The following is a 26,896-nucleotide window of genomic DNA, read 5'->3' as shown; positions in this document are numbered from 1 at the left end:
GTAAAAAAAAAAATAAATAAAAAAAAATCAATTCTGGATTATCAGACAGTTATCGAATAATACGAAAAATACAGGACTGAATGCCTCAGGGAAGCTACAACCCGCCATCACATTCTTTTTCAAACGGAGGAGTCCCAAATCCATATCATTCTGCAATTTCATTTTATGGAAGAATCAGGAGAATGAGAATTTGTGACAATGAAAACGCAGATAGAGAGACACTGAAGCAAGCACTGCTTATATATGAAAGCAATGCTAGCAGATCACCACCCAGTCATCCAACCTGAAATACTTTGTGCTGCTGAGACCTCCCAGACTGTTCAGACAGGGATACGTAGAGGACACAGGCAGGACAGGTGTGGGGACGCACAGGATATCTGCATACATTTTGAATGGCGGTTGTGTTTGCAGCATTACTCCCAGCTCACAGACAAACAGTGCTCTGAGCAGGTGTACTGACGGTTGGAGTAGTAGTCCAAGCAGAAGAAATTGCCATTTTATAGATGGAGTTGTGCAGCATCGGTTCACAAGTGTGCTATTAAATTCAGATGTAGGAATGACAGGTTTTACTGAATCAGCTCCTCCTGCCGGCAGATTGTGGTGACAGGTCCTCTTTACATGAGAGCTGATCAATTTGGGCATCCATGGCTGGCACTGGCCCAAGTAAGAGGACCCTGTAGGTGGCCATTACACATTAGTCTAAAGTTGATCAAAATGGACGATTTTAAATAAAACATTAATCTTTGTGAATAAAGGCGCATCGGAGGAGCAGTCGATCGTCAAGACGGAAGATTTCCTTCCAGACAGTCAGCTGCTCGTTAACGTGAAGTGTTGTATTTAGATGCAGCGATCTCCTCCACAGTTTGAGGACAAGGGGTCGCTATTGCTTGTCCTCAGAGAATCATTGCTCCTAGGCTGCATAGTGCAGTTTAGACCGCACAATCTGATGATTGAGGTGTCTGCACCTACGATCATTACACCCGAGGAACGAGCGTCTCATCTGTTCATCGGACGATCCGCTGCACCTTTAGATAAGCAGATTATCAGGAACGAGTGTTCGCAGGAACGTTCATTTTCGATAATCTGCCGGAATATTGGGCCATGTAAATCCAGCTTTAGGGCTTGTTCACACGACCGTGTGCTGCGGACCACAAATTGCAGTCCACAATGCACGGCTACCGACCTGCGGGGCAACCACATGCGGATCCCATTCACTTGAAAGGGTCCACAGTCCATCTGTTCCGCAAAAAAGATAGATCTTGCTCTCTTTTTGTGGTGCAGAGGCACGGAACGAAACCCACAAAAGCACTCCGTAGTGCTTCCATAGGGTTCAGTTCCGTGGTTCCGTTCAGCACTGCATCTCTGGATTTTCAGACCGATTCAAGTGAATGGGTCCACATACTTGATGAGGAATGCACACGGACGGTGCCGCGTGTATTGCGGACCTGCCGTATGCAGGCCGCAATACGGCAACGGAGGGGCAACGGCCGTGTGAACAAGCCCTTAGAGTGTTCCCAGAAAGATCTTTCATCCATCTCCCGGTTTCATTGAACATGTACAGGCAGTTTGATCAATTGTAATGGCCAGTATGGTAAAATGTGTATGTCCGCGTCTGTGAAATGATTGATTACCAGATGTTTGTTCAACTGTCAACCAACATAAAGTATATAACTCTCTACCAGCGTGAGGCACTGTGATAAAGCTGGTCTTTAGGCCTCATACACACGGCACCACGCATCACGGATGCGGACCTATTCACTTGAATGGGTCCGCTATTCCGGAGATATGGAACGGAGTCACAGAACACCGGAAGCACTACGGAATGCCTCCGTAGTGCTTCTTTCTGTTGTTCCGCACCGCAAATAAATATGACAGGTCATATTTTTTTTGCGGTGCGGACAGACCACGGACCCATTCAAGTTGAATGGGTCCGGCCCGCTGCACAGATGTTGCCCGTGCATTGGGGACTGCAACTGCAGTTCCCAATGCACGGAACGGCCGCACAACGCATGCGGCCTTAGACTGTGAAGGCTTAAAGAGGACCTTTCATGGGTCCAGACATTATAAACTAAGTATCAAGATACGTAGGGCATAGTGCAGGGATCTAACTGCACTTACTCTTTTTCCTGGGCTCAGTTCCCCCGCTGTGGCCCCCAATGTATTCTCCCACCTGGTATGCAAATTTTAGCATCGGAGCAATGAGGAGGAGACTGAGTCTTTCTCCGTGGGTGTCTCCTTCTCCCTGGCTGTTGCTCTGTCCAATCGCAGCGGAGAACGTCACAGCCAGGGAGAAGGAGACGCCCACGGAGAAGGACTCCGTCTCCTCATCATTGCTCTGATGCTAAAATTAGCATACCAGGTGGGAGAATACATTGGGGGCCACAGCGGGCGAACAGAGCTGCGCCTAGGAAAAATAGTAAGTGCAGTTAGATCCCTGCACTATCCCCTATGTATCCTGATACTTAGTTTATAATGTCTGGACCCATGAAAGGTCCTCTTTAAGGCCCCTTTCAGACGAGCGAGTGTCATGCTCCTGACTCGCAGTGCAGCACCCGTCCTGAACTTCCAGCACTGCCGGGGCCGCATAGCATTATATAGATTTATGATGCTATGTAACCCTTACAATTCTGGAATGTATTGGATAACACTGACAGCATTATGTCAGTTTTATACAATACATTCCAGACCTCTAAGGGTTACATAGCATCATTCATAGGAACGCTTATTAGCAATAATCTGCCAGTGTAAAGGTGCTGCCGAAACGCTCGCTCATCGGGTAATAGGATAGTTTGTGCAGACACCTAGATCATTGTTTGCCGGCAGTAGATCATGCCATCTAAACAGCCTCTGCTGCCGGCAAACATTGATTCAGTATGGGGATGAGCAATTGCATACTGTGGAGGAGATCACTGCATGTACTAGCAGCGGTCTCCTCCAATAAAATGAGCAGGTGAGTGCAGGTGACTAAAAAAGCAGGTGACTGCCAGAAATAAAGCTTCCTTCCCGACAATCGTCTGCTCAACTGAGCCGTATAAAGGGGCTTTAGGTTTACACAGTAAATCTGCCCCATTGTGTGTAATATATGGAGATTAGCGAATATGACAGTGACAATGTGTAAAATAATGAGATTATATTGTGAGTGCATTGGTTCAAGGATAATGGGAGTGATGTATTATATGAGTGTGATAGGGAGATTAGATTGTGAGCTCCTGTGTACCAAGACATTTGATATGTAATGAACGCTCCCCGACAAACCTCCAGAAACAACAACTGATGGCAGGAAAATGAATCGGGAAGGGTGCTCACCTATGGAAGACGATTGTGGGCTTATCAGCAGATCCTCCTGCACCTGCTCACTCCCCGGTACGGTCTGCTGGTCACTCATTGAGCTCTGGGAGGCACTGACCGGCTGGGACACCTCTTCATGAACCTCCTCATCGCTGAGCCTTTCTACCTTGACTCGGACATCGTCTTCCATTACCAGAGGTGAGCTGACCTTAGTGCTCTCACAAGGTACATACTCAGTTACCCTCCGAGCAACTTCTGAAGGCCCGGGTAGTTCTAATGTTCTGGACTCTATCTGCTTCACCTTGTCTGGCTGCATCCTCCGGTCAATGCCAAAGGGGAAAGTCCATGGGAAGGCGTGGGATGAATCCACAGGCTGACCCCTTGCCTCGGTGTAAGAAGGTGTGGGGTTGAGCACTTGTGGGGAGCTGGTTTGTGTGCTGCATTTCAAAGGGCTCTCAGGTGACATGACAATGTAGCTTTTACGTTTGCGCCTGGACTCTCGACAGATGGGAATGGTCCTCTCTACCACACTGCACTCAGAAGACACTGGGGAGAGGCTGCCGTCTCGGAAGTTGCTGCCTGCATTCTCCTGTCCTGTGTCGAGCACCTTCTCCTGTTGCGTGTTCCATAAAATGCTGGATTTCATAAATTCTGAGCAGGTGCTGGCCACGCTGAACATCTGCATGTAGCTGGCGGCAGCCAACACATCTATAATGTTTTCCGTGTTGATGGATAAGGTGGCAGTGTAAGCATATTCCAGGAGAGGGATGAATCCAGTCACCGTGACGTGATGTAAATCCAGTACGCATTGCGAGCTCTCTTCTGCTTGACCCACCAACTTGGTACGGAAGAACTCACTGCATGCCGCCAGGACCACCTTGTGTGCGCGGAAGATCTTATCCTGGACCCGGATGGTGATGTCGCAAAAGTGACCGTCATTGCGTAACATGTTCAGTTTCCCCAACATCTCCTGGCTGTGCGCCGGCGAGCTGTGAGTAAACGTTTTCACCCCCATCCTGAGGTTTCTGGAGAGATGTTGCTTTCTCCTTTTTAAAAACAAGTGCAGTAACTCGGAATCTGAAAGACAGAAACAAGAACGGGCGTGACTCCTCCAACACTGGTTCACCAAAAATCTTACACCAATTCATAAACGTCATCACCTCTGATCACCATGGTACATTTTACTTGAAGAAATTAAACGGTAGAATCACCCTGTAAATATATGACATCACTGATACCAAGTGATATCCTGTATTATACTTCAAAGCTGGAAATAGAAAGCACGCCAGATGTGGGGTGCGTGCAACCAAAAAGGGTTCTTCAACCCTATTAAAATATTAAATAGATGCCATCAAAGTTATATCCTTTTTAATTTGATGAGATATATTTGTACATACTGTACATGGTCTCAGCAAAAAAAGGGAGAACATTCATCATTTCAAAAATCGTTTCTCAGCATGATGATGAGGACGACATTTTGGCCGTAGTGACCTTTTTCAAGTCTGATCACTGGGTACAAATGTAAAGGGAAATGGTCTCGGCCTAAGATATATCAGTGCATTATAAACGTGATGTCCCTAGTGGGACAAAGAAAAGTTAATAAATAAAGTTAAAAGGGGTTCTCCGGGCTTTTAATATTGATTGCTATCCTCCGAACAGGTCATCAATATCAGATCGGTGGGGGTCCGACACATGACAACCCTGCAGATTAGCTGTATGAAGGGACGACGCACGCAGTCCTGTCTTTCTTCCTGCTCGCTGCTGCTTTGCCAGTAAAATCCTTTAGGAAAAAAAATCTAAATTTTATTTGCATTGCCGTACTCTGAGCCCCATAATTTTTTTTCCATTTTTGTCTAGAGCTATGTAAGGGTGTACGTTTTGCAGGGTGAGCTGTAGTTTGTATTGGTACTACTCTGGGGCAAATACAACTTTCTGATCACTTACACATTATGCATATACGTTGTTTATTTTTGTATGTAAACTCGCAAAAGGGGTGAATTAGAATTTTTTATTAATTTGTTCTTTTAGTACTTTTAACAACTCTATGTTTTCCTCCTAGGAAATCTGAACATGCGATCATTGCCATAGATTGCGTTAATATTCTACTGCAGTCTATTGGATTTTTACAGTCTTCCTATTAAACCCTGCTGAAGGCTAACTGACTAGCACCACACGACAGGCTGTCTATTTGGTTGTGCCTGTGCCTAATATGCACATGGTGATGGAAACCCTAGATGCCATGGTCGTTACTGACAGCAGCATCAAGGGGGTTAAATGGCCGGGATCTGAATTACGGTATCTGTCAGAGCAGAGTTCTCGCTGAGATATCCATGATGTAAACCTATCCATAACATACAGTTACAACATGGTGGCTTAAGGGGTTAAAGAAATGTTTCATCTGTATTTGTAATCACATCGAAAACAGCATTGTAGGTTTTATGTGGTGCTTTTTTTGCAGTCATAACTGTGTGAACATACCCTTGTACTCCGGAGCTGCACTTACTATTCTTCTGGTGAGTCACTGTGTACATTCAAGACATTACTTGCCCTGTACTCATCCTGAGTTAAAACCTTTAATATACTGAAGATCTGAACTTCCTTGTACATTCAAGTTATTACTTGTCCTGTACAGTTCCCAAGTTACATGCTGTATTATAGTCCAGAGCTGCACTCACTATTCTGCTGGTGAAGTCACTGTGTACATACATTACTTATCCTGTATTGATCCAGAGTTACATCCTGTGTTTTACTTCAGAGCTGCACTCACAATTCTGCTGGTGGAGTCATTGTGTACATACATTACCTTCATTATGCTCCAGAGCTGCACTCACTATATTTGGTTGTCACAGGCCTTTCACATTTCCGTTTGTGGAAAAAAAAAATCAGTCTGTGTAATTTCTGTGAAGAGGTCTAAGAAGCATCCATGTTTTACCCTCCATGTATCATCCATATTGCACGGATGCTGCTCAGCTGAAAATTAATTTCCAGAGCATCTATTAGTGGTCAGTGAAAAACAGACTCAATCTGGATGCCATCCGTGATTTTCAGACTTCAATGGGCGTGTTTGGTCCGCATCGCAGGCCATAGTGGTGCATGTCTCCGTGATTTTTTCACTAACCCACAGTCAAATATTGATGTGTGAACAGACAAACTGAAATAAATGAGTATGTGTGCTGTCCGTGGAAAATGTGGATAGTAGGGATCGACAGATATTGATTTTTTAGGGCCGATACAGATAATCTGTGAACTTTCCGGCCGATAGCCGATAATTTATACCGATATTCAGTGAATTTTCATTTTTGAAACAAAAAATTATCAATTCCTACTCAAATCTGCTGAAAATTAATGTTTATTGTTAACGTGTAGCTTTTTTTTGTAAATCTTTATTTTTTCATTTATAATTAATATTATGGTGTGTTTATTTTTATTTATTTATTTTTTACTATTAGCCCCCTTAGGGTCTATCAGGGTGAATAGGACCTCACACTGTCCCTGCTACTCTGTGCACACAGCAGCATGGAGCTTACTGTGGCAGCCAGGGCTTCAGTAGCGTCCTGGCTTCCATGGTAACCGATCTGAGCCCCAGGCTTACACCGCTGGGGCTCCGATCGGAACTCCCACTGAGGAGGGGTGGAGAGGGAACCCTGTGGCCACTGCCACCAATGATTAATACTAGGGGGCTTTGGTGGGTGGGCGCACTGCGCCACCAATGGTTAATACTGGGGTTGGGGGGGCCCGCACTGCGCCACCAATGTCTAATACTGTGGTGGGGGGGGCGCACTGCGCCACCAATGAAGATAATTCATTAATTCATATACAGGAGGTGGGAGCTGGTTGCAGAATCACATAGCCGGCTCCCGGTCATACAGGTCGGGAGACGGCTATGTGATTCTGTAGCCAGCTTCCGCCTCCTGTTGAATTTGAATGAGAGAGTCATCTTCAATGGTGGCGCAGTGGCCACAGCGCCTCCCCTCCTCTCATTGGTGGCAGCGGCAGCAGCGGCACAGGGGGAGGGAGACACTGCTTCCTTCTCCCCTGTGCTGCTGAGGGAACATGGAGAGCGCTGACAGCAGCGCGATCCTTGTTCCCAATACGTTATCGGTATACCGGCAAATCAAAATCCTTAATATCGGCCGATAATATCGGTAAAACAGATAATCAGTCGATCCCTAGTGGATAGCACACGAAAAAACTGAAACGTGAATGAGGCCTAAGGTTCGCAAAAAATACGGCTGACCTCCTTGTGACATCCGCATTGCATTCATTTTGTTTGTGGACCTATTGTAACAATGCCTATCCTTGTCTGCAAAACGGACAAGAAGAGGACACGTTCTATATTTTTTTCGGGACTGTGGAATGGATATTCAGATGTGGACAGCACAGGCTGTGACCCACTGAAACAAATGGGTCAGAATCCAATCTGCCAAAAAATGCGGACCAAAATTACGGTTGTGTGAATAGGGTCTAAGTGGTTTACTGTGACTCCACCTGCAGAGTGCAGCTCTGAAATATGCTTCTGTACATACTACCGACAGACATATTATAAGCTAGTTGATGTCGATCAGGTAAAGGATCCACCACTCCATCAACTGAACCGATGAACCCAGATATCAACAGAACCTATCTTTGCAAAGTGTAAGGGCCCTCCTAGACTCCCCATGGAATTATTGATGCCGGACTCGTTCCTCCCGATTCGCTTCAATGGGGCCGCAAAAGATGCAGACAGCACACAGTATCTGTAGTTCCGTTCCGCGGCCCTGCAAAAAATACAGAGTGTGTCCTATCCTTGTCTGCAAGCGGACAAGAATAGGCATTTTCTATATAGTGCCAGCCCTGTGCGTAACGCGCACAGCAGGTATCCGTGTCTTGCTGATCTGCAATTTGCGGACAGCAAAACATGGCATGGCCCTTGCACCATAAAGGACAGATAACTTCTCTCTTTTTAAATCCATGATGATTGCGGATATGACTTTTAGATGAAAATGAGCGAAGAGACCCCAGCGACCATTCAGGATATTCTTGTACCATAAAAGAAGTGTATTTCCAGCTTTCCTTTGTCAGGCCCCCTGCTGCAAACACGTGATCTGGTATAGGGGCTCGGGCCGCTCCTGCCACTGTAATACACAGAGTCTGGGGATTTGTACGCGTGCCTGTGTGAGCTGGTCAGATTAAAATAGAACAGCGCTGTAATTATGTGCCTGGCTGCTGGGTGCGGGGGTTAGTGCCAGCTTGCTGGGCATATTATGTTATGTTTACATGTGAAACCATGAAAGGAGCTCAACTGGCAAAAGAGAAAATTAAGTTCCTGACCCCTGGGCCAAGAAATGTGTCCAGCGCCAAAGCTGACAAACTCAACTCCTTGCTTCTGGGAGATCTCAAGGGTCCTTGAAGCTATTTTCCATGCCATCCACCTTGTGCCTTACGTGAATGTCATGCTCCTGGAATGCCAGCCTGCCGGCCCATAACAAGGCCTTTTACAGTAGTCCTGTGTGCGGTATCCCAGCAGGTGGGAATAGCTGATGGCGACACACGTGTATGTGCTGCAGGGCACCGCCACAACTGGTACACAGCGGCAGCATTACAGACCTCCTCCACTCGCCACTTTCAAGCATAACTCTACTTGTGCACAGGTGAAGGTTTGTTACAGTGTGCCCCGACTCCAGGCTGTCTAGTTCTCAGAATTGTCTAGACTGGATACAACTGTAACAAACCCTCAGCTGTGAAAGGAACACGTTTACGGACCATAGGTATATAAGGCTGTTTCGGAGATCTGGTGCAAATGTCGGACCGCATTGCAGTCAATGGGGATCCATCCTGTCAGATCTGGCAGGCTGCTCTGTGCTGGAACAGCCTGGCAGATCTCCATGGGGGCTCATGCACGCGACCGTATTTTCTGTCCACATCTGATCTGCATTTAGTATGGGTGGAAGTGGGCCCCTTCACTTCAACAGGGCCACAAAAGATACACTGAGTGCTGTCCGCATCCGTATGTCCATTCAGTTGCACCACCAAAAAAAAATAAAAAAAATACATGTCCTATTCTTCTCCATTTTACAGACAGGGATAGGACCTTTCTAAAGAGGACACAATGTTCGGTAAAATGTGGACCACAAAACAGGCTATGGACATGTGCATGGGCCCTAAGGGAGATGTGAATGAAGCCTTACTGAGTCGTGCGTACCTGCATAAAAGCTAGTACTGAGGCTGCGGAGTCAGGTGACGGCCCAGTACCCCCTGTGCGGCCCCCAGAGCTGGCGTGGACATCTGGTCTGCTGCGGCAATGCTGGTCCTTGTAGGTTTTATTGAGCTGAACATTAAAAAGTAGCTCCTAAAAATAGCGATAAGTTTGTTCTTTGCTCAGTTCCAGTAGTAAGAGGGGGTTGGTGGAAACATACAGCCGGGGGCCGTCCACCCTGCAAAAACAACTCATCCATATGTAACGCAGGTGCGAGGCTCAGAAAGGACATTCCTCCGGCTTTCATCATCACAGGCCGGCACTAGCAGCAGGAAGTCAGGACTGTGCTAATAGGACGGGCCCAGCACCAGGGACTCACATTCCACAGCGTTCTGCCCTCAAGCAAAATGGCAGCTTCTGCCTGCGAGTGACCTTGAGATGAACAGTACGGCTAATGCAATCACAGCAAGCGTGAACCTCAGGATAATATCTAATATTATATGATGCAAGGCAAAAGCAGGGGCCAGGAGGAAACTGCACCCAGGAATCGGAGGCTGGCGCATAGATTTCTGGCCTCGTCCCATCTTCTGGGAATAAAGCTTCATTGTTCTATAACGAGAAGTGTTTTGCGGTCTGGTTTTTACAGATACGTTGTTCCGTTTTGTTTGTTTCAGTTGTGTTTCCTTTTCTGTTCCGTATGGCGTATACAGTAATTACATAGAAAAAATTGGGCTGGGCGTAAAATTTTTAATAGATGGTTCGGCAAAAACTGAACGGATGACATACGGATGCATTTCCGTATGTGTTCCTTTTTTTGCTGACCCATTGACTTGAATGGAGCCACGGAACGTGATTTGTGGGCAATAATAGGACACGTTCTATCATTCAATGGAATGGAAATACGGAAACGAAATGCATACGGAGTACATTTTTGTACGGACCTGTTGAAATGAATGGTTCTGTATACGGAACGCAAAAAACAGCCCGTAAACAAAAAAAACAAAAAAACACGGTTGTGTGCATGAAGCCTATAACTGATTTTCATGTTCTCACAACCTTTGGGTTTATGTACCCAGCCCTTGTGCATCTCCAGAACTGATGGAGGCTCATCTGACCTGAACTTTCTGTATCGTGGTGACTTATGATGCAGCGAGTTCCTGTCTGATCATTGGTCTATTGAACTGTGCTCACGTGATGATGTGAGTACAGTACAATAGACCCACTGTCAGATAGGAACTGACAGCATCATAAGTCACCATAATACAGTGTGTCGGTCTGGGATATGCAGCCGAGCCGACACATGCGTTTCTCGGACTGCACATAGCATAGTCGCGTGCGTGAGCTGTGAGAAGCACTAGGTCTGTACTTAAAGGGAACCTGTCACCAGGATTTTGGGTATAGAGCTGAGGACATGGGCTGCTAGATGGCCGCTAGCACATCCGCAATATCCAGTCCTCATAGCTCTGTGTGCTTTTATTGTGTCAAAAAAATGATTTGATACATATGCAAATTAACCTGAGATGAGTCCTGTACGTGAGATGAGTCAGGGACAGGACTCATCTCAGGTTAATTTGCATATGTATCAAATAATTTTTTTGACACAATAAAAGCACACAGAGCTATGAGGACTGGGTATTGCGGATGTGCTAGCGGCCATCTAGCAACCCATTTCCTCAGCTCTATACCCAAAATCCCGGTGACAGGTTCCCTTTAAACAAGAATTGTCCCGTTCACTGACAGCAAGCTGAGGAAATTGTATAATGCAGGGAGGAAGAAGTGGGGTAACATGTATATTAGAGACTGGCTCCCCCCCTCAATGACTGCTCCTGGGCAGTGTTACCCCTGAGCAGCACCAACTGAGCAGCAAGTGCGCCAACTCCCAATGTCCAATGCAGCTGGGCACCCAAACATCCCCAGACACCCAATCTGTAACCTGCAGGTCGCAGCACAAGGTTGAGGACTGTGCCTGAGACTAAGGAGCAGGCTGCCCCCAGAAAAGCAGGGGGAATCACTCAGAAGAGCCACCAACAGGGACACGCTCCCTATACTGTCCACTGGGGCTCAGGGAACAAGCGCTGACCATGTCTGACATTAGAAATAGAAGTGATGGAAGATTCCAAATCTGAGGGAGACATAAAGAGCAATCCCTCTTAATTCAATACAGACATTTGGAAAGGGTGGGGAGTCTTGTATATTTGGGGAGGGGGAGGAGGTCTGTGGGGTTGTGCATCAGTCTTGAAGGGAGAATATGGCTGATCACAGGCAACAACCATTACAGCTAAAATCCTACCATGCTGCTGTCTATGAAGGAGGAGAGAACATGTCTGGCCATCCTCCTGCCCTATCAGCTGTCAGAAAACTGTGGTTGCTGGAGAGAAGGAGTCCTCTGCGGTGCTGGGCTGATTTCTCAGTCACAGTGAGTCACAATAAAAAAGGGGGATCAGTGGGGCCCCCAGCATTCAGACCCCCCACTACTCAGTTATCTCCAATCCTGTGGATAGAGGATAACTAGAAAAGTGGACACAGGCCCTTTAACTGGCAAGCATTTCTATTTTAGGCTACTTTCACACTGGCGTTTTGGCTTTTCGTTTGTGAGATCCGTTCAGGGCTCTCACAAGCGGTCCAAAACGGATCAGTTTTGCCCTAATGCATTCTGAATAGAAAAGAATCCGCTCAGAATGCATCAGTTTGCCTCCGTTCCGTCTCCATTCTGCTTTGGAGGCAGACACCAAAAAGCTGACGAAACGGAGCCAAACGGATCCGTTCTGACACAATCTGGCACAATAGAAAACGGATCCGTCCTCCATTGTCTTTCAATGGTGTTCAAGAAGGATCAGTCTTGGCTATGTTAAAGATAATACAAACGGATCCGTTCTGAACGGATGCAGACTTTTGTATTATCTGAACGGATCAGTCTGTGCAGATCCTTGACGGATCCGCACCAAACGCGAGTGTGAAAGTTACCTTAGTTTGACACATATTTTGAGTCAGATTTTTAATTTTAATTTTTTTACACCCAAAGAAAACCTTTAAGGATAGGGATTGTGAAAAGGTCCAACAGCTATGACACGACAGGTGATAAGTGTCTGATTGGTGGGGGGCTGACTGCTGGGACCCCATGATCAAGGGAACGTGGTCTTAAGACCCTTGTGTACATAAATTGGTGGTAATGTAACTGAATGTCTAAGGACCCATTTTTTCATGATCCGTGGGTGTTCCAGCAGTCAGACCCCCAGCAATCTGATATTTATTACCTATCCTGTAGATAGGCGATCGGTCATTATAGTAGGACAACCGTTATAATGTAGATTATGTACAATATGAGGAGGTTACAATTTGGTAAAATTTCATGCCAGACATTTGTGCTTAAAGGGTTTATCTCACTTCAGTAAATGGCATTTATCATGCAGTTAATACAAGGCACTTACTAGTGTATTGTGTATTGCCTCCTTTGCATCACATTATACACAGCACGTATCTGTGGTTACGACCACCCTGTAATCCAGCAGCGGTGGCCGTGCTTACACACTATAGGGAAAGGCTGGAAGTGCGCATAGGCCAACACCTTTACCTATAGTGTGCAAGCACGACCACCGCTGCTGGATTGCAAGTGATCAAAACCATTAGTAAGTGCCTTGTATTAACTTTCTGTACATGATAAATGCCAATTGCTGAAGTGAGACAACCCCTTTAAGTGTGCTACACTTAGGCATAAATGTCTTGGTGTGTGCATTGCGTGTGCTATATATGTTCTATGTAACAGTGGTGTATGTGCAGTATGTGACATGTGTATAAGTGTCTTGTGTCCCACATCTGTCCAATGAGTGATTGGTGTGCGCTGCGTGTCTTGTTTCTGACTGACTTAAGTGCAGGATATCCATATATGTGTAAATTCAGCAACCTGTATGTTTGTGCATTGTGCTGTGAGTGTCTGCCCTCATACTTCATCTTTAATATTTCTGTTATCGCTGTAAGGCCTCACGAACACGATTGTTGGATGTTTTGCAGTCTGCAAAACATGGATACCGTGTGTGTGCATTCCACATTATGCGGAACAGAACAGCCGGCCTCTAACAGAACAGTCCTATCCTTGTCTGTAATGTGGACAATAATAGGACATTCTATCATTTTGCAGAACGGCCATGCGGACATACAGACACGGAATGCACACGGAGTCATTTATTTTTTGCAGCCCCATTGAAGTGAAGGGAACGGCACGGACATGGCAAAAAAATAAGTTTGTGTGCAGGAGCCCTTAGGTGGGTCCCCAGAATCAGTTACACTGGTGGGCCCGAAGTACCCCAGTCCAACACTGCCTCTATCTACTGAATTAGGGTACATTTGCATGCACGTAAGCCGTCCGTGCCAGTGCTGCAGACCAAAAGCTGTGGTCCACAATGCACAGGCACTAGTCGTGTGAATCCCATATCATGGATGCGGACCCGTTGACTTGAATGGGTCCGCAATCCTCAATATACGGCGCCGAGGCACGGATTGGAAACCCACGGTAGCACTATGAAGTGCTTCCGTGGGCCTTTTGGTCCATGCCTCCCCAGTGCTAAAGATAAGACATGTCCCATCTTTTGCCGTATGTTGCGGATCCCTGACCCATTCAAGTAAATGGGTCCGCGCAGCAATACGGTATTAACACGGCTTACGTTTGTGTGAAGGTACCCTAATACTGACATAATTCTGTCAGTATCAGGGATTCCGTTCTTCTGAAAAACTGAAAAAAATAAAAATAAATGGATCCGGTAAAAAAAAAAACGGATCCTGTATCTTAAAGGGCACCTCATTTTCTCTCTTTTCTCTGTGAGGGTGAGTGCTGTCTTCTCTTGCTAATAAGTAGACAATATCCTGTACGCCAATAGGGTTATATCCTGGAGTCTCTTCAGTTTGCAAACCCATGAATATTCGTTTTATCTCCCAGAGAAGACCTGGAGATATCAGGATTGGCGCTACCCCAGCTTCCTCTTTGGCACACAGGCTGCAGCAGGCATGCCTGGGAGGGTGGGGGGACACCGTCTATACATTTAAATCAGGAACAAGCAGGCAGAGGATGGGCGTGAGGATGTACGAGCGCTGCGCAGGAACCCACCTTATCTGTCCTAGTTTGGTTTCTATGGTGACTAAATCCTACAGAGGGATTGTGCCATCCACTCTATAATAAGCAGCAGGTAAAGCGCTGCCACCCTCAGCTGCCTCCTATTTTCATGCCTGAACTGGGTATTCACTAAGTAATAACCTGCACAGTCTTAAGTCCACGTAGACACTTATGGCAGAGGGACGTATGACCAATGCTGTCTCACCTGTTCCTGATGTAGTGTCCCTTTAAAGTCTATGGCAGATAGAGAGATGGCCACACTAGGTTATTTCCGTGCCCCCCACACTGCCCTCAGGACATCTGTTCACGCTCAATATGCAAAGACTAATGTTCCCTCCCGGGACTGAGCCGCGACTACCAACCACAGCTAAAGATACTGTAAGGACCCTCGTTCCTGCATCTCACTACAGACCGCAAGACAAGCCCCAACCGCTCTATGTGGAGCAGTGAAGCTAATCATACCCTACAATTATCACGTCATGCACATATCATCATTCCATGGACTGAACACATACATTTTTAGCAGTTTAAAGGGGTATTCCATCTGGGATACTGATTGCATATCTCTAGGATATGCTATCAATGTTAAATAGGTGACTTTGAGACCCCCAAAGTGAAAAGAGAGCAGCTGCAGATGTGCGGCCACCCTCCATTCACTTCTACGAGAGCTGAGTGCTGGCTTGTCTATTTCCAGAAGTCCCGTAGCGGTGGATGGAGAGGTAGCTTAGCTTGCGCGGTATGCTCTCCATTCACAGCTATGGCATTTCTGAAACAAGCTGACAGTACTCACTCCACAATTTTCGGAGCTCCCATAGCAGTGAGTGGAGACTGTGCCGCACAGGCGCAATGTGCTCTCCATCAATTTGGGGGCCCCATTCTGTAGATAGGACCATGTTCCAGAGGTGAGACCAGCACCTATCTGACATATCTTAGCAAAGCGACTAGTGGTAGAGGTGACGCAAAGATCTATTCATAAAATGCCATTCTATAGATCAGTACCTGGACCCAAACTAATGTGGACTTCTCACTTGTTTCTACAGGTGCTTGTGCCGGCAGACTGCTCCAAAAACCAGGGTGACATTTTTAATTGCCCCACAAGAACCTTCACAGACATTAACAGAAAACAACCCAGAAGGTCAGGTTCCAGCGGCAGATTCAGGGAAGCACTGACTTTGCTGGTGGAAGATGCGCCTAACATCTGCATGGAGTTTGTATGTTCTCCCTCCAGGTTCTCCGGTTTCCTCCCACACTCCAAAGACATAATGATAGGGACCTTAGATTGTGAGCCCTGTTGGGGACAGCAAGTCATGATAATGTCTGTAAAGCGCTGCGGAATATATTACGTGCATAAAATAAATAAATCATTTATGACGGGGCGTGCACCTAGTCATAAATTAGGCGGCCCTTTAGCAGTCCGTGTGCCTGGCAGAAAGACTAGACCAGCCCCTGGCTGCAGTAGTTTTTCGCCAACATTTATGCCTGTTTCCGGGTGTAAATGTTGGCAAATGTGTCGGGGCTGAGGTCCCGGACCTCACCACTCCTATGTATTGAATGCGGCACAAAAACGTCTATGAGTCAAAATATTGCCACACGGGGGCTCAAAAAGTTACAAAAAGGGTAAGTAGTATGACATCCTTACGCCAAAAATGTCATCAGAAAAGGATTTGTTTGAATCACGTTTTTATGTTAAATACAGCTTTTGGTCATATTTTTCATTTTCTGTCTTCACCTATATTTAAAGGGACCCTGCCACCTAGGACAAACCCTATAAACCACAACCAGGGTGCCTTCACACGCGGCAGAAAAGTCCACCACTGAAAATCAGTTCCACTCACTGTAATGAGACTTGCAGAAATCCATGCGCTTGCTGCCACATTCAAATGAATGGAACTGCCCCCTTATACAAGAATAGAACACCTGATGTGGACTCCAGGTCAGCAATGTTATCTGGATAACCATCCATGGTCCCCCTGCTGTGTGTCCTCAAACCAGGTGTACAATGGGGGGTTATTTATTAAGGTCGCCTGGAGTAAAAATAATTGCAATGGGCATTTTTGTTTTTACGCCAAGTACGAAGGATGGGTGGGATAGAAGCCACATCATAAATTAGCCATATACAATGGCATTGCAGGGGGACAACTAAGTCCGGCGTAAAAAGCTGTGTATTGAGAGTCCTCTCTATGCATTCCATGGCCGGGTTGTGGGTGACAGTACTATTGTGGTATTACACCCTTTTTCTGCAGTGGCGTTTTTTCAGCAAAAACGCCACCTTCAGATGTTATATGAAGGTCTATTTTATTTATTTTTTTACACATTTATTAGGGCTACGATATTATACCAGCATCAAGCTGTGTTTCCTATCAGTATGTCTTCAGAGTTTAGGAAAAAACCTGAGTACCTCTAGAAAGGTCTCATGCACACGATTGGTGTGTGCTTTGCGGAACGGCACAGACAGCCTTTGATATCACTGCCTATTCTTGTCCGCAAAGAGCGGACAAGAACAGGACAGGTTATATTTTTTTTTCCGACCACAGAACGGAGCAACGGATGCGGACAGCACATGGAGTGCTGTCCGCATCTTTTGCGGGCCCATTGAAGTGAATCGGTCTGCATCCGAGCCGCCAAAACTGCAGCTCGGATGCGGACCAAAACAACGGTCGTGTGCATGAGGCCACACACGGGAAGAACATACAAACTCCATGCAGATGTTGCTCTTGGCCGGATTCAAACCTAGGACCCCAGCGCTGCAAGGTGCTAACCACTGAGCTACCGTGCTGCTCTGATGGGTCTGCGGGAAATGCAGGACACACAAGGGTGTTGCTACTGCCATTTTTGCTCATTAGGTGGTGTTTTTCGCCCTTTTAGCTATCAAAAACAGCATGCTGGAGCTGTTGGCACTTTTTAAGGAGGTTTGCCAACAACTTCTAAGACACGCAGGGGGAGAGTTATCATCTCCATACACTAGAAAACTGGAGAGAAAAAGTCACAAGCCCCTGGCCACTTTCTGAGAAACTGATGTGACGCAGTGGGCACTGTGCCATTGCCCACAGGAGGTTTGCCATCATTTATGCCCTAGATTTCATTCTAGGTGCACGGACTGCCGGAGGAGGTGCTTCATTTATGAAAAGTTGTGCACCTCGTTATAAATTAAGAGCATCAAGGCCGGGGCTAATAGGGTCTTTTAGAGGCAAAATATTCTGGGGGTCATTTACTGCACAAGTTTTTGCTGTAAATAGTCGCAAGACCTTGTTTTGTAACAATATTTTGTCTTACAAGCGTTTTGGCAGTGGGAGGGAGTGACAGGAGCGTAGCGGGGCCCTGCCTGGAGCAGTGACATTGGGCCCAACACATTTACAATCTTTTATTCCTGGAAGAAGGTGTAAAAGCGGAGTGAAAACTATTCCAGTTAAAGGCTAGAGTAGTTTTTACTCCAGGCACACAGACTGCCGAAGCTGAAGCCTGAGCCTTGTCATAAATTAAGGGACACGTTTATTAAAGCCGGTGTTTTAGACGGCGGTCTTAATAAAGCCCTAAACTGGCGCCTCTTCATAACTTCGGCGGATCCTCCGCTAGTTCTAAATGTAAGACAGATTCCGAGCTGTCTTACATTTAGACCATTTTCTATGCCGGCCTGTCCTCTTCCCCCGCCTACGCCAAGCGCACTAGCATGAGGGGGGAAAAGTCGCAGAATCGGGGAATCTGCGCCTGAAATACGCTTCATTTAGGCGTATTTCGGATTACTAAATGACCCCCTAAGTGCTTTCTCCACCAGCGCAGCGTAAAAGGCAGTCTTTGTAAATAACCCCCTCCTGCAGTTTTCACACTGGCCACTAAACCCAATAGTAGATCAGTCATCTCATTATTAATACAGACAGGATTACAATGAAAGGTATCATCTGTAGATAGATAACATAGGATTACAACATTCACAATAAGCTATGTTCAGAGCTTATATACTCCCCTCCCTGCACAGGTAGAGCATGTCTAGAAAACTCCCCCAAATATATCAATGGACAACTTCTGTCTACTGTGCCTATGGTTTATGTGGCTGCAGTAGAGCATGTCTCTGATGGGGGAGACAGACATGACTTATAATGAGTGCCCAGACTGGACCCTGCAGCAGGTATGTACTGCAAGGATAAGGAAGGGGGGGGGGGGGGGGGGGGGGGGAGTCAAGCTGGACTCCATTCAATACGGCTGATGTTAGTTCTACATGGGAACTCCTCCTAACCTGAACAATAAAGGTCTATACACATAAAGGCATACGAAGTGTGTTATATACAGGTACAGCATGCTACATACAGCTGCAGGATGAATATTATATACAGGTATATGATGGGTGTTATATACAGGTGTTATACACAGGTACAGGATGTGTTACATACAGGTATATGATAGGCGTTTGTAATAAAAAATAATGGTACAGTGGCTCACTGGTTTGGTATTATGCACATCGGCACACCCAAAGCTGTTCAGTGAATGCAAATAGGTAAGTATATGTATGAAGGCACACTCAGATCTGATGCTGCACGGAACAGATGGCAATAAATTGGTTATATATTTAGCTTCTTTATTAAAACAACTCATTATAGGTCACTGAGTATCAAGGACTATACGACCTTTCAACATATCCAAGTTAAAATTTAGCGTAAATCCCCCAAAAAAATAATAAACAATAAAAATGGTTAATCATACATAGGTATCTATAGACGTCTGTACATATAAAAAATGTCACTAATTAATTACAGGATAGATTCCTGTAATTAATTAGTGACATTTTTTATATGTCCCTTCATACATATACTTACCTATATGCTGGATGTTATATACAGGTATATGCTGGGTGTTATATACAGGTACACGATGTGTAATATACAAGTATATGCTGGGTGTTATATACAGGTACACAATGTGTAATATACAGGTTGTAAGAAGGTACAAGGAATCATCGTGGATGATAGCTACGTGTCACTGAGGTTCCTGGCCTCAGTTGAGTAAGAGACGGTTTTTATGTGTCAGCAGCAGTTGCTGTTTGACACCTTTGCATTTAGCATGGCTGTAATAGCTGATCCGGGACGGCTCTTACTGGGAGTAGTCTAAAGTGCCAGGTCGGTGACTACTCCCCATGTTCCAGGCTGGGTTTTGCCAGGAATATAAACCAGCCAGCACTGACAGTGGAGCTCAGGAGGTCTGTGTGCTGTGATCTAAGAGCTGTGTTGGGATCCGCGGCTTGAGCCGGGCTGGAGGGCTCAGACCCCTGTGAGGGCGAACAGGCCGCCTAACGCCTGCCTGTGGACTTGACAAAGCAGAAATTCCAACATAGTGTGAAGTAACACCCAGGAGAAAAGGTGACTGCTTTGTATATGAACTTTTCATGTGTGTGAACGATCACCAAGGAACTTGCTTTTTTGTTTTGCTTTTACGTGTGATTAAACACTGATGTTTTGAACCAAGAACTTCTACTTTGCCTCTGTGCTGCGCCCGCTAATCCTAACTACTAGAGCGAATCCCCACATTTGGTGGAGGATGCGGGAAAGCGCAGTGAGGCAGGCATGAACGCAGAATTTTATTTTTTTTTGCATTTTTGGGCACGGTTGTATGTCGTACATCAAATCAGCAGTATTACAACCTGTACCCCACAACAAAATAGAGGCTGCTGTGAAGGCCCTCGTAGAAGCTAATCTACAGCAGCGAGAGACCAACCTGGGAGGCTAATAAGCAACAGCAAACAGCAGGAGCAACCCCAAAGCAGTCCATGCAGCGTTCCCTAAGATGACACCTGCAGACGACATCGAAACCTACCTGGCGATGTACGAAAAAGTGGCCACCAGGGAAAAGCTGCCCCAAGACCAGGGGGCTGAGGTCATCGCTCCTTTCCTGGCATCAGAGTCCCAGCGTGTATATTTGACTTCCCGAAGGTAAAGGGTGAGATTTTGGCAAGACTGGGGGGTAAATGTGTTGGTCCGGGCCCAGCGGGTACATCAATGGAGGTTTAAGCTGGCTGAGCCCGTGAAACCCGAGTATTATGACTTACTCCACCTTTTGCAAAAGTGGCTACAGCCTGATGTGCTGAGTCCCACGGCTATGCTGGATAGACTATTGGCTGACATAATCTGGAGGGCGCTGCCACCCCCTCTCCAGCACTGGATCGGCCAGGTGTCTCCTAGAAATGCCCTGGAAATGGTGGAATGCTATGAGGCCACTAAGAATCTTAAGGGGCGTTCTTTTGGGAGAGGGGCAGGTAAACCCCAGAACTCCCTTCCCCAGGCCCAACAGCATGAGCCGGTGAAAACTACCTGGGAGGTTCCCACTATGGGCCGGACCCATTTAATCTGCTGGCGGTGTCAGGAACCTGGCTATATAAGGGCTGAGTGTCCCCATCGGATTGAGCCCATGGACACTAATTGTGGTTACCGTCAGTCACTGTATACTATGAAACTGTGTGCCACAGGTTCCCCGGAGGCTCTAAACCACTTGTGCCAGGTGGAAGTGGGAGACACTCAAGTTGAGGCACTGCTGGACTCAGGGAGCTTGGTGACCCTAGTAAGGGCTACTCTAGTGCGGCCCGCTGAGTATACTGGCAGGAAAGTTGGGGTTATGTGCATTTACAGAGACTTAAAAGACTACCCCACAACGCTGGTGACTCTAAACACGGTAGCCGGCAGGAGGACCAACAAAATGGCAGTCGCCGCAAACTTGCACTACGAACTCATAATAGGGAGAGACTTTCCGGGTTTCCCGGCCGTATGGCCGGTTGTGAGAGTGACTGGTACCCCTAAGTCAGGGGGTGAGCCCAGGAGATTGGCCTTGTTCAGGAGGACGGACAGAACCCTGGGAACCTGAGGCCGAAGGGCCAGCAGTAGGGGTGACTGCCACCTCGGTGGAAGAGGGGGAGACAACCCTGCGTAGGGTAATGGTGTGAGACATGGGGGAATTGCCACCGGGACCTGAGTTGGCAGACCTCAACGTTGGGTCTCAAAGCAGAGACCCAACCCTATCCTGGGCTTGGGAGAATGGGGTAATAGTTGATGGGGTACCCCAACAACCTGGGGCCAACTTGATGTTTCTCCGTTTTGTGGTTCATCAGAATATGTTGTATCGGGTAAACCAGCTGCGGGGTGAACATATTGAACAGTTGGTGGTTCCCCGGGCTTATCAAAAACTCCCACTAACATGTTCTCAGGGGTCATTCGGGACTGCAAAAGACACAGGACCAGATACTACAACGGTTTTACTGGCCCAGTGTGTTTAGAGGGGTGGATGACTTTTGTAAGTTTTGCCCGACCTGCCAAACAACTAGCCCCCAGCACCTGTTCCGCAGTCCCTTAGTGATTCTCCCAATTATCGAGACTCCATTTAAAAGAATCGCTATGGATCTCGTAGGCCCAGTACCGAAGTCCGCTAGAGGGCACCAACATATCTTGGTATCCTAGACTACACCACTCGGTACCCAGAGGCGGTGCCACTGCGACATACATCGGCCAAACTCATAGCAAAGGAGTTAATGGAGATGTCCTCCAGACTGGGGCTACCTAAAGAGGTTCTGACTGACCAGGGGACCCCTTTTATGTCCAAGGTGATGAGGGAACTCTGTAAGTTGCTGAACATCAAGCAGATACGGACGTCTGTCTATCACCCGCAAACTGACGGCCTAGTAGAAAGTTTTTAACATTTTATTAAACCTACGTTAAAACGAGTAGTGTCTAATGATGGGAAGGACTGTGACCTCCTTCTGCCCTATCTTTTGTTTGCAGTGCGAGAAGTGCCCCAGGCCTTTACTGGGTTCTCACCCTTCGATCTTGTATATGGCAGACATCGACGTGGTCTGTTGGATATAGCCAAAAAGGCGTGGGAACAACAACCTACACCATATAAAAGCGTAATTGAATATGTTACCCAGATGCAGGAATGTATGGAAACCGTGCTGCCGCTGTTAAAGGAACATATGAAGGCAGCTCAGCGAGCTCAAAGTCGGGTGTATAATCGGCAGGCACGGTCCGGATCTTTAACCCGGGTGATCGTGAGAAGTAAACTAACAAGGTACACAAGCTAGGGCGGCGGAAGCTGGAGCAGGTGTACCATGTAAATTTGCTCAAACCGTTGGAGGATAGGGTACCAGTACTGACGATAGCCCATAGACGAGTTTTCTAGGAGGAGAGGTACAGGCCTCTCAGTCTTATGTAAGGGAAGCGGTTGCCACAGTGAAGATTGCTGACAGCCTCTCCTCTAAACAGGCTCAGGAGACCAGGGAGTTCATTAGTCGGAACACGGATGTGTTCTCGGACCTCCCTGGACACACTGCCATAATCCAGCCTGACATTGTCACTGAGCCTCAGGCCAAAATCCGGTTGAAGCCATACCAGGTACCCGAGGCTCAGCGACAAGCCATCTCAGAGGAAGTGCAGCTAATGTTGCAACTAGACATCATTGAGGAGTCCAAAAGTGAGTGGGCCAGTCCAATAGTCTTAATAACAAAGCCGGACGGGTCATTGCAATTCTGTAACGATTTCCGAAAACTAAACAAAATCTCCCAAGTTCGATGCATATCCCATGCCCCAGGTAGACGAGCTGATTGATAGGTTAGGACAAGCCCGGTATTTTTCTGTTTTGGACCTCACCAAAGGGTACTGGCAGGTTCCCTTAACGGGGGCTGCCAAAGAGAAAATGGCCTTCATCCCACCGGAGGGGCTGTATCAATGTAAGGTCTTACCCTTTGGTCTGCATGGCGCCCCCGCCACTTTCCAAAGGCTAATGGACATTGTGCTGCGACCACATTGTTGGTACGCTTCGGCTTACCGGGACAATATGGTCATGCACAGTACCGACTGGGAAAATCACCTGCCCAAAGTGCATGCTGTAGAGGACTCCCTTAGGAAGGCTGGACTAACCGCTACCCCAAAAAATGTGTGATAGGGTTAGAGGAGACAAAATACCTAGGGTATGTCATTGGGTGCAGATTGATCAAACCCCAAGTAAACAAAATAGAGGCGATAAGAAATTGGCCCGACCTGTCACCACTAAACAAGTAAAGTCATTTTTAGGAATGATAGGCTATTACATGAGATTTGTTCCCCACTTTGCTACTGTAGCCGCTCCATTGACAGGGTTATTGAAGGGACACAAGTCAGTGATGGTTCACTGGAATGACTGGGTGGAAGAGGCTTTCTCCACTTTGAAGTCGGCCCTGTGTCGGTTCACTGGTTTTGGTGACGTCGAGTTCCAGCGGGAATTCATAGTACAGACAGATGCCTCCGAAGTAGGCCTAGGTGCTGTACTGTCTCAGGAAGTCAACGGAGAGGAGCATCCTGTTGTGTTTTTAAGCCGCAAGCTCACCCCAGCCAAGACCAGGTACAGTATAGTGGAGAGAGAGTGCCTGGCTATCAAGTGGGCACTCAAGTCTCTCTGCTATTATTTGTTGGGGAGAAAGTTCCGCCTGGTGGCTGACCACTTCCCTCTCAAGTGGATGAGCCAGGCCAAAGAGAGGAATGCCTGAGTCACCAGGTGACCTGAGGACTTGATGCCTGTATTATCCTCTTCTATCTGGACATCTGGTATCTAAAGCCCACAAGCCTGAAGTGACCGACCGCTTTCTCTACTGACACTCCGCACTGTGTGAATAGTGAGGTTTCTGAACTGAAACTGATAAGACCATTCCTTGTTTTGATAAAGCGTCCTGCTTGGCCTAGCTTTAGTTTTTGTGATTCGGACGCAGGTACCTAACTTTCTGTGTGACCCTGCTTTACCACTGCGGTACACAGATCTGGAGTATTGCGTCTTGTAAAACCAAATATTAGGGTTTGGGTCTGTTATGTTGGAACCTAGTTTAGTGTGTCGCTGATTTACTGTTGTGTAGCACATTTTATTTTTAGGTCCTAGAGGCGATAAGAAATTGGCCTGCACTTGTTCGTCTGTATGTTTGTAAGGGGTTCCTTTCTCACGGTTTATGGGAGTTCTTATCTAGTATAATTAAGGCTACTTTCACACTAGCGCTTGATCGGATCCGTTCTGAACGGATCCGATCATATTAATGCAGACGGAGGCTCCGTTCAGTACGGATCCGTCTGCATTAATAACTTAGAAAAATTTTTAAGTGCGCAAGATGCCTGAGCGGATCCGTTCAGACTTTCTATGTAAAGTCAATGGGGGACGGATCCGCTTGAAGATTGAGCCATTAGGTGTCATCTTCAAGCGGATCCGTTCCCATTGACTTACATTGTAAGTCTGAACGGATCCGCTCGCCTCCGCACGGCCAGGCGGACAGCTAAACGCTGCTTGCAGCGTTCAGCTGTCCGCCTGGCCGTGCGGAGGCGAGCGGAGCGGAGGCTGAACGCCGCCAGACTGATGCAGTCTGAGCGGATCCGCTCCATTCAGACTGCATCAGGGCTGGACGGTGGCGTTCGGGTCCGCTCGTGAGCTCCTTCAAACGGAGCTCACGAGCAGGACCGACGAACGCTAGTGTGAAAGTAGCCTAAAAGCTAAGTTTTATTATGTTACTGCTCCCCTTTTTTTGATTTTTTGTAAACTACACTTTTGAGCAGTACCCAGGGAGAGGTGCGAACGCACTATTCTCTCTTGGAGAGACAGCCCTTTTTTTCTCAGTTTGGTTACTGTCCTTACAGAACTTTAAAGGGATTCTGTCACCTCCCCTAAGCCAAAAAACGATTTTAAAGCAGCCATGAAGCACAGCTTACCTGGATTAGGCTGTGCTCTTTTATCTTGAAATCCGTCCAGCAGTTACTGCAAAAAACGACTTTGATTGATATGTAAATGTGTCCTGAAGGTGCCCAGAGGGGCGTTTTTTTCTTCTTAGAGAGCCCAGTACCGCCCCTCTTTCAGTGCCCAGCCCGCCTTCCTTGTACTGTCTAACCGCCGCCCCCAGCCTGCCACAGCCTCCCCTCCCTCTCCTCCCCCTCCCTCACGCCGAACGAACTCTCGCACAGGCGCAGTACCCACTGAGGGCTGCGCCTGTGCGATCAGCAGGAGACTGAGGGCAGCAGCTTCATCTTCGTCACTGGGCATGCGCCGAGCCCAGTGACGTCCGATGCTCGCTCTTCCCTGCTGACTGAGGGAAGAGCGAGCATCGGACGTCACTGGGCTCGGCGCATGCCCAGTGACGAAGATGAAGCTGCTGCCCTCAGTCTCCTGCTGATTGCACAGGCGCAGCCCTCAGTGGGTACTGCGCCTGTGCGAGAGTTCGTTCGGCGTGAGGGAGGGGGAGGAGAGGGAGGAGAGGCTGTGGCAGGCTGGGGGCGGCGGTTAGACAGTACAAGGAAGGCGGGCTGGGCACTGAAAGAGGGGCGGTACTGGGCTCTCTAAGAAGAAAAAAACGCCCCTCTGGGCACCTTCAGGACACATTTACATATCAATCAAAGTCGTTTTTTGCAGTAACTGCTGGACGGATTTCAAGATAAAAGAGCACAGCCTAATCCAGGTAAGCTGTGCTTCATGGCTGCTTTAAAATCGTTTTTTGCCTTAGGGGAGGTGACAGAATCCCTTTAAGTTCTCAGTGCAACACAGGGCAAGCCGGATGCAGGGAAACGCGGATGCCCTGTCCCGGGTATACTTTGTGGCATGTGTTCACCCCCTCAGGGTTGAACAAAGGAGGGAGGTATGTAAGAAGGTACAAGGAATCATTGTGGATGATAGGTACTTGTCACCGAGGTTCCTAGCCTCGATGGAGTAAGAGCCGTTTTTTATGTGTCAGCAGCAGTTGCTGTTTGACACCTTGGTACTTAGCATGGCTGTAATAGCTGATCCGGGGCGGCTCTTACTGGGAGTAGTCAAAGTGCCAGGTGGGTGACTACTCCCCATGTTCCAGGCCGGGTTTTGCTAGGCATAAAAACCAGCCAGCACTGCCAGGTGAAGAGGATTACCTTCGTCTGACAGTGGAGCTCAGGAGGTCTGTGTTGGGATCCGCGGCTTGAGCCGGGCTGGAGGGCTCAGACCCCTGTGAGGGTGAACAGGCCGCCTAACGCCTGCCTGTGGACTTGACAAAGCAGAACTTCCCACATAGTGTACTTCACCCAGGAGAAAAGGTGACTGTTTTGTAAATTAACTTTTCATGTGTGTGAACGATCACCAAGCAACTTGCGTTTTTTGTTTTTCTTTCACATGTGAATAAACACTGATGTTTTGAACCAATAACTTGTACTTTGCCTCTGTGCTGCACCCGCTAATCCTAACTACCAGAGCAAATCACCACAAGGTATATGATAGATGTTATATACAGGTACAGGATGTTATATCCAAGTACATTGCCTTGCAAAGGTATTCACCCCCCTTGACTTTTTTCGGGTTTTGTTACATTACAGCCTTAAATTCAATGTTTT

At 47.2% G+C, this 26,896-nt stretch overlaps 1 protein-coding gene across 2 annotated transcripts in view; it reads right to left on the bottom strand.

Annotated features, from left to right (window-relative positions):
- ZBTB44 (zinc finger and BTB domain containing 44) overlaps positions 1–26,896 on the bottom strand; it is a 44,719-nt gene that overhangs the window by 14,570 nt on the left and 3,253 nt on the right. For both annotated transcript variants that reach the window (XM_044281735.1, XM_044281736.1), the window contains exon 2: positions 3,307–4,365. In XM_044281735.1, the coding sequence (XP_044137670.1) occupies positions 3,307–4,303 (997 nt within the window). In that variant the 5' untranslated portion in view covers positions 4,304–4,365. The remainder of the gene's footprint in view (positions 1–3,306; positions 4,366–26,896) is intronic.

Source organism: Bufo gargarizans, chromosome 2 (assembly GCF_014858855.1).
Source record: "Bufo gargarizans isolate SCDJY-AF-19 chromosome 2, ASM1485885v1, whole genome shotgun sequence".
In the NCBI taxonomy this organism is placed as follows: domain Eukaryota; kingdom Metazoa; phylum Chordata; class Amphibia; order Anura; family Bufonidae; genus Bufo; species Bufo gargarizans.
This window is presented reverse-complemented; position numbering and strand designations above follow the sequence as displayed.